Source organism: Cyprinus carpio, chromosome B5, assembly GCF_018340385.1.
Source record: "Cyprinus carpio isolate SPL01 chromosome B5, ASM1834038v1, whole genome shotgun sequence".
NCBI lineage: Eukaryota > Metazoa > Chordata > Actinopteri > Cypriniformes > Cyprinidae > Cyprinus > Cyprinus carpio.
Genome location: NC_056601.1, coordinates 11282396 through 11291134, shown reverse-complemented (window position 1 = coordinate 11291134; position 8739 = coordinate 11282396). Strand labels below are relative to the sequence as shown.

General features: G+C 38.7%; 1 protein-coding gene across 1 annotated transcript; it reads right to left on the bottom strand.

Annotated features, from left to right (window-relative positions):
• Positions 1–203: 203 nt before the first annotated feature.
• Positions 204–3346, bottom strand: LOC122137455. The gene is made up of 2 exons (XM_042724287.1): positions 2689–3346; positions 204–1884 (listed from the first exon to the last, which is right to left on the bottom strand). Exons 1-2 carry the CDS (start codon positions 3256–3258, stop codon positions 277–279), a joined length of 2178 nt encoding a protein of 725 aa, XP_042580221.1. The 5' UTR covers positions 3259–3346; the 3' UTR covers positions 204–276.
• Positions 3347–8739: the final 5393 nt, after the last annotated feature.

The following is an 8739-nucleotide window of genomic DNA, read 5'->3' as shown; positions in this document are numbered from 1 at the left end:
GAGGCTACCGATTACTGCTGATACAGAGCAATATCTCGTCAGTTTTTTGGCCTTGTTCTTATGTAGTCCACAGATCTGCAGGCCTCTTACACACAACTTGTGCACATGGCCTAAACTACCAAAAATGAGGGCAATGACTTTACAAGAGTAGCCAAAGTTATTAAAAACATTGTACCATGGTTGGTATTTCAACAGTTTTTTGAAGCATAGCAGGTGTCCATGTAGGCATCAAAAGAGCAACCGATTTCTATTATTGTAACAGCTTTGGTGTGTTCATTAATTACAAATATATCCGGTGTATTTGGTAAGTGATTTGTAGCAGTTTCCCAATGTAACGCACTGTTCATGTGAAAGAGGGAACCAGTCTGTCTTGATCTTTTCGTTACAGTGGATTGTGGTATGGCTGACATTGTCTCTGAGCTCCTTCGCTGAGAGTGCAACGATACGGTCGTGGCGCGCGATGTACAGTCCTTTATAGGCAGAGCAGCCGTTAAGGATGTGCGCGATCGTCTCTCTTTGCCGGCTGTAATGTTGCAGGCAAAACGGCTCATGTGCAGATGGAAACCAGATTGCTAAATTGGACTTTGTTGGTAGTACCTGAAGACGAGCTTTAATTGTAAATCTGTAAATGTCGTCTTGTAGGGCTGTGTTTTTCAAAACTGTGTGTGATAGGTTCTGGTCAGCACAGGGCAGGCAGGCCAATTGTCCTTGTAGGCGTAGGCCTGTCCAGTGTTGTATCATACGCAAGTGAAAGTGGTCGATTATTGTCCTTCTGATGTTTTGAGTATCAAGAAGTTGAATGTTGTCATCAGTTGTAATGGTTGCCTCTGCCGTGATGGTTGGATCCGTGCAGATGTTCTCATTGGCTTCCACCGACTGTCCTGCTATGTTCCTCCAGCGCAGTTGGATGTTTGCACGGTTACAGAGGTCATTCAGGTCCAGCCAGTCCGAGCACACACCGAAGCCTGGTGTATTAGTGTCCAATTTTCCACTGGGTTTTCTTCTGAACCCAAGGAAGCTGGCGTCATCTAATATACAAAGAGGGACCTTGCGTTTCCCTAGATGTAGTAAAAGTGAGGCTCGGGCAAGCTCACGCACAGCTGCGTCATCATTATTTAACATCCTTAACAGGTTGCTTATTCTGGCGGCAGTATATACCCACTCTATGTGAGGGACGCCCAGCCCTCCCTCTCTGGACCTGTGGAACAGCACGTCTCTTGTCAAGTGTGTATTTAGTCCTATCCAGCGTCTTGCCAAGCTTACAGTCTTATTATTCAGCTCGTTTAAGATGCATTTAGGAATATGTATGTTTGCGAAGAGATGCTGTATTTTGGAAAGGGCAATCTCTCTTATGGCCTGTAGCTTCATTGCAACAGGGAGAGGGGATGAGTCCACCATGTCCAGTCTTGTGCAGTATTCACTGCTAAGTTCGTGTATTTGCTCTTCCCATTCACCCGCGATGTTAAACCGGTGTCCGATATAGCAGTAAGTTTCATGGCACGCATACACTTTAATTTCATTGCCCATGATGGAAAAGGAGGGTGGCTTGTCTTTCTTGGCTTGATACCACCTGTTACCTCCACTGCGTCTCTCGTAAAACACAGCACACTTGGTGTTTTTCACCTCTAGTCCGGACCACCGCATGAATTTATCAGTATGAGAGAGCATGGTTTTAATCACTTTCTCATCCCTGGATGACACCTGAACATCATCTGCATAGGCCTGGACAGGGTTTGGCGATCTGATATGCGAGGAGGAGCAGAGGCACAGCCATTTGAGCCACTGGTTAAGGGCTAGGATAAAGTTTACTGCGCTCCATGGGCAGCCTGTCTTGATGCCAGTTCTTAGTTGGATTGGTCTAGTCAGTTGGTCTCCACAGATCACCTGGATAAAGGAGTTTCTGTAGATATCCTTAATTATGTTAATATACGGTGTAGGTATGTTAATTTCATCTAAAGATTTAATCATAACGCTGTGTGGCAATGAGCCGAATGCATCACGGAAGTCTAGAAAAACTGCATAAAACTTGGTGGATTCATGCTTAAAATCATCGATTGCTGTTTTCAGGCAGAAAACATGCTCGTTCATGCCTTGACGATTGATATAAGCTTTTTGCTTTTCCGACAGTATGTTCATTTCGCAGAGCCATGGCAGGATGCGGTTCAAAATACATTTCATAAGAACTTTATAAATAGTAGGGAGTAAAGATATGTCTCTCCATGTTGCTGGGTTGTCAGGTATATTATCTTTTTTCGGAATTCTGTGAATAAGAGCTCCTTTCCACGAATCTGGTATTTTCTCATTGGTCATACAAACATTAAATATTTGCGTTAATGCCGTACATGTCCATTGTTTTGTGGATTTAAGTGTTTCATATGTAACGCCATCAGATCCACACGCCTTGTTGTTTGGTAGGCTTTCAATAACCCTTAAAACCTCCTGAGATGTAAACAGTGAGGTATTCGGTGTTTCAGTAGGGGGATTTAGCTCTAGCGCATCTAGCCAAGGGGGCGTGGCGAGGCGTTCACCGGTGGCGTCGGCTTGGTTTTTATCGCAGTAATATTTATAAACTCGCTCTGTATCATTCATGCTTGGCAGAGGTTCTGTGAAGGTACTGTTATTAAGAATGACTCTAATAGCTTTAGTCCTGTTGTTATTCCAGAGATATGCAATTTCATCGCGGCTTACCTTTCTGGGGAGCCTTTTCTGCTGCGTTCTCGTTGTTCTGTTGAGCGCTGGTTGAATGACCTCGCGCATAAAGCGGAACTGTTTCTCTATCCACTCTGTCAGAGCCTCCGGTGTTCTGTCTGTTGGGGGTTTGTCAGTATTCGGCAGTTTGTTGAGAATCCTCACTGTGTATTTAAGAAGAGGTATTCCGTAAGGTCTTCCGTTTCGATTATGCGCAGAAAACGTGCCATTTTTATGGTATATTCCGTTTAGGATCGCCATGAGTTTATTCCACTGTGTCGGGTCTGTTCCAGTATATGTTATCCTCTGTCTATCGTCGATCAGCTTTGTGTCTAGGGTTTTTCGGAAAGCTCTTTCTTCTGCCTCAAACCGCAACCATTCCTCATCGGAAAGACGCCGGGCAAATCCACCGAACTCTCCCGGGTTGTTTCCTACCAGGTGAGACGCCGGGTCATAGGTGCGCCATTGTTGTATGTATATTTTGCCAGATTTGCGGGCTTCTTTCAGGGTCCCCTTCAAAGTTGTTATTAAGCACATTATGTAGAGTATTCTTAGCTGCACATTAAACATCTTTTTTCTGCGTTTTCGGCGGCAGTTACGACGGGCGAGATGTTTAGTGTTTGCTGCGGGCCAGCATCGAGGAACCGGAACCGGAACCACAACTAGTTTACGTCAACCACTTTGCTGTGAGCTTGATTGATGGGCAATCTGACCAATCATAATGCAGAAACCTGCCATTTTTATTGCCCTTTGATTAACTGTGTAACGTGTATGGAGTAGTGTCTGTGAATAAGCTGCAAAAATATTATTTAAATCTAAATGTGTTCTGCATGTCTCTGTATGAATGAATGGCACAGACACGCCGTTTCGTTTACCACACACACACACACACACATACACACACACACACACTAAAGTGTGCGTGACGCTAGCTGTGTTTTCAGCCTCTGCTGCCTCAATATATGAGTACATGAACACAAGAACATCATCTCCAGAGCTGCTCCGAGTGTCATTTAATTTGAGAAAACTATCGTTATACTGTATCACATATATTTACCAGACAAATTATTTACCAGATTTAATTTAGCAGAGAAATGTAAGTGCACAGTATTTCTTAAAATTTAAAAAAAAATGAATAAAATAATAATACATTATTTTTTCAAATAAAATCAATTAATTGGAGATGCGTTTGAATATTAAAATGTTATGAATCCATTAAAATGCAATCCAGAAAAGTAATGGAAAACACAGAATTTGGTAAAAAATAAAAAATTTAATAATTTTTTTTTTTTTGTTTAATAAAGTGCTGTTAAATTGTCTAAGTTTCAGGATTTCAATTAATTAGACATGCTTTTTGATTAATACAATTTAATTGAACCATTAAAACAGAGTATAGAAAAATATTTTTCACTGCATGAGAACATGGGCTGCATCCGAAAACTCAGGCAGCTGACTTGCTGTATGAGGCAATGACTTTGCAGGCAGCGTTTTTGCACGAAGGCACCTCATTAAACTGTTTTCGGACAGGTTTCTGAGGCAGAGTAATGGTTTAATGATATACAGCAAAATATAGAAAGCTTTGGTGATAACTAAAGTAAATATTTTATTACTGCAATATTAATTCCTCACTAGAAATGACATCAAAAGTGGAAAATGTTGATCAAAAACGTACATTTACACACAAACTGACCACCGACCGCAACTTTCAGACACCATCTTTATTTTTTAGCTTAACTGTAGCAGAATGGAACGCACAGGATTGTGGGATATCAAAGGCAGTGAAGGATACATCTATGCTGCCTTCAAAAATCGGCCAGATGAAGGCATCTCAGGAGACATTAACTGAAGCTAACATTGAATTAAGATGTGCCTTGGTGCCTTCCTACCTTGGAATGCATCCTCCGAAGGCAGCATTTTTCAGTTTTCAGATGCAGCCATGATGTGTGGTGTGAGAACGACATGGCTTGTCAGACATAGCAACAGTAACTAAGGGGGGGGGGGTCTTTGAGAAGGGTCAGTTATCCTTAAACTAGTACCAAAAAGGCCTATGTGCTTTAATGATGTTGTATGTGAACTTGGAAATGCTGCTGACAGCCATACACTTCATTTCACTACTTGTTTACAATCGTCACCATGGGAACGTGAATGCATGTCCCACACTAGCTCCCTCAGATAAGGCTTAAAACTGAAGCAACTAAGGGGACCCACATCTGGCTAACACATCCACACTTGCTAGTGTTTCTCAAGTTGTGTTTGTAAAGACACCTGGAGGAAAGACACAAGAGAGCCACTCCACTGCAAGTGCAAGCCTTCTTTACTGTAAAAGAAGAAGAAGAAAAAAAAACATTTCATTAAATATAAGAAAAAAAATATTTTCTGTTAAATGTTTCAGAATGGAAGTTTCTTTCCAAACTGTTCAACATAACTCATGTATAGGAGAGATTTAAAAACAAAGTAAACTGATTTCAGCAAAAACAAATTGGTGATGCTGAATTTTAATGCCTCTCCTATTTTAAAGTAACTGAAATGTGAATAATCTGGAATTAGTCTGTGATTATTGTTGAATAGTAAAAGTAAATCAAATAATAAAAAACATAAGTTGTATATGCATATGATTAGACTAATTATAAATAAACCATTTCCAAATAAAAAATGGATAGATTACTATATCAATAAGATAAAAAAAAAAACATGCTCTTGTGCAATTTCAGTCACAGCAGTTAAAGCTTGCGTGACATGTCCTTTCAGATCTGAAAGGTGGCAGTTTATCTTTTATTAAAACTGACAAAACACCTCAGACTTCACTGTGATGTTTCCCTCTGGAGCAGCAAGATACATCACATCAGTTTCTGGGAAGATACTTCGAAACTGTAGTTTGCACATAAAGTACTTTAGAGAAAAGCAGTTTTCTCCATTAAAGTTACTAAATAAAAGAAGCTAACTACTTTAAAGCTATTTAAGGCTGAAACATCTATTTTTAAAATCTAAAACAGAAAAATAAATCAGATGATATTTTTATTCCAGTACTGCCACATTTTTATCCTCAAACAATGAGGATAAAAACACAATTTATTTATAATACATAACAAAACCAAAAACTTAATGATGAACAGCAACATTGGATTAAATATTATGTTATTATTGTAATAAACATTCATATTATTCATTTGTTTTAATTTATACGACCAATCAAAACTTTGGGGTCAATAAGATTGGTTAATTATTTGAAAATAAGTCTCTTAGGCACTTCGAGGCTAAAAAAATAATAAACATATTGTATTGTCAAATATGATTACAATTTCAAATCACAGATTTCTATTTGAATATAAAATGTAATGTGTTCCAGTGATAGCAAAGCTGAATTTCAGCTGCCATAACTCCAGTCTTCAGTGTCACATGATCCTTCAGAAATCCCCAAAAACATTTCCTATTATTATCAATGTTGGAAGGATTCTTTGACGAATGGAAAGTTCGAAAGAACAGCATTTATTTGAAATAGATGTTTGTTTGTTTTTGTAACATTATAAAAGTCTTTACGTTCCCTTTTAAACAATGTAATGCATCCTTGCTGAATAAAAGTATTAACTGATCAAATATTACTGACTCCAAACTTTTGAACAGTAGCGTATAATATTTTTATACTATTCATAAATAAACAATATAATTTGAATATCATTAAAAATTATTCTCTAAAATGTATTTCACTCACCATTGCTTCATTTAGTTCAGTTTTACTTGATCTTAGTGCTGCGTTTGACACCATAGATCACGACATACTCATAGATAGATTACAAAACTATACAGGTATCCAAGGGCAGGCTTTAAGATGGTTTAGATCCTACCTGTCCGATCGCTACCACTTTGTTTATCTAAATGGGGAGTCATCTCATTTATCACCAGTAAAATATGGAGTGCCACAAGGATCTGTCCTAGGTCCTCTGCTATTTTCAATATACATGTTGCCCCTTGGTAATATCTTTAGAAAATACGGGATTAGTTTTTCCACTGTTATGCTGATGATACTCAACTATATATCTCAACAAGACCAGGTGAAACTTCTAAATTATCTAAGCTAACAGAGTGTGTTAAAAATGTAAAAGATTGGATGACCAATAATTTTCTCCTATTAAATTCAGATAAGACAGAGATATTACTTATTGGACCAGAAAACATTACACAGAATCTCGTAGATTACAATTTGCAACTAGACGGATGTACTGTTACTTCCTCTACTGTAAAAAATCTGGGTGTTATATTAGACAGTAACTTGTCTTTTGAAAATCATATTTCCCATGTTACAAAAACAGCATTCTTCCATCTTAGAAACATTGCCAAGCTACGAAACATGTTACCTGTTCCTGATGCAGAAAAGCTAGTTCATGCATTCATGACCTCTAGACTGGACTATTGTAATGCACTGCTAGGTGGTTGTCCTGCATCCTCAATAAACAAGCTACAGGTAGTCCAAAATGCAGCGGCTAGAGTCCTTACCAGGTCAAGAAAATATGATCATATTACCCCAATACTACAGTCTCTGCACTGGCTACCTATTAAGTTCCGTATCAGTTACAAAATATTATTACTTACTTATAAGGCCCTTAATGGCTTCGCTCCTGCGTACCTAACTAGTCTTCTACCACGCTACAACCCATCACGCACCCTAAGGTCACAAAACGCTGGACTTTTGATAGTACCTAGGATAGCAAAGTCCACTAAAGGAGGTAGAGCTTTTTCACATTTGGCTCCCAAACTCTGGAATAGCCTTCCTGATAATCTTCGGGGCTCAGACACACTCTCTCTGTTTAAATCTAGATTAAAAACACACCTCTTTGGCCAAGCATTCAAATAATGCATCTCATAATTTTGGACTGCAGTTATATCTGATCAAATGTGCATTATTATTCTTTAGCTTGGGTTAAACGAATTAATTTTACTTGGCTGGAACAGCAGCTACGCTAATTATGTCTCTATTTGTTTCTCTGCTTTGCCACGGGATTTACATCCCGTGGTAACTAGGATTTACACAAGCTCCAGTCTGGATCCAGAACACCTGAGAAGAGATGATGCCAGCCCCTCAGAGGACCTCAGATGATGCTAACCCAGAGACAACATACAGAACTACCACATTTTGCTATAAGTTTGATTGCATAATTGCTGTTAATAGTGTTAATCGTCTGTTTGTTTACGTCTTTTTATTGATTTTTCTGAAAATTTCTGCTATATGCACATGAAATGACAGTCACCACTGATAAGCTACTACTAAATATTGTAGAAACCTAATTTTCTGTAAAGTTGCTTTGTAATGATTTGTATCGTAAAAAGCGCTATACAAATAAACTTGAATTGAATTGAATTGAATTTAAGAGAGAGACTGGACAGTTTGCGAGCATGTCTGATTATACTAATTGAAAAAAGTAGTTTGTTACTGGAAAAACTGTCACATTACTGACAAATGCAGTTATAGAGTTAACAGCATCGCTGCCCCAACACTGTCTCACACACTACAAACATAGGATGCAAGTAATAATTCTACTGTACGAAACCTGTGATTGGAAATGATACATGATAATGCTTCACCTATGCTAAGAATATATTGTATGTGAATAACAAAACCGGTGCATGTATGTCTGTGCATGTATTTAGGCATAAACGTCTCCTCATGTCTATTGATTAAATCTGAGACCATAATTACCAGAGAAAGGTCCTCTTAAATCCATTGTGTGAAAATCACGAGGAACCTTCCAGAGCAGATGAACTAATGTAGCACTCCACCATCACTAGAGATCACATCTCGAGATTTGGAGACTGAACACACAAAACCGTCACATGGGCCCCATTACCATCCATATACACCGCTTTTAGAATTGCACGGTTGTTTGTCTTTATAGATTTCCAAGGCTAAATCTATTCCATCTTTGCTTTTCTCGTGAAAAATGAGTCGCTTTTGATGTCATCAATCAACAATTCTGCCTCTGACCCGCTTCAAAGGTCATTTGATATTTACAAAGGAATACTTCCTGTCTAATAACCCGCATCATTAAAAAAGGCTCA

Excerpts from the sequence above, each read along its gene's own strand:
- LOC122137455 (XM_042724287.1), bottom strand. The coding sequence starts at position 3,258 with ATGTTTAATGTGCAGCTAAGAATACTCTACATAATGTGCTTAATAACA. Across the intron at positions 1,885-2,688 it reads AGAAAAGGCTCCCCAGAAAG|GTGATCTGTGGAGACCAACT; the intron begins GTAAGCCGCGAT and ends TCCTTTATCCAG.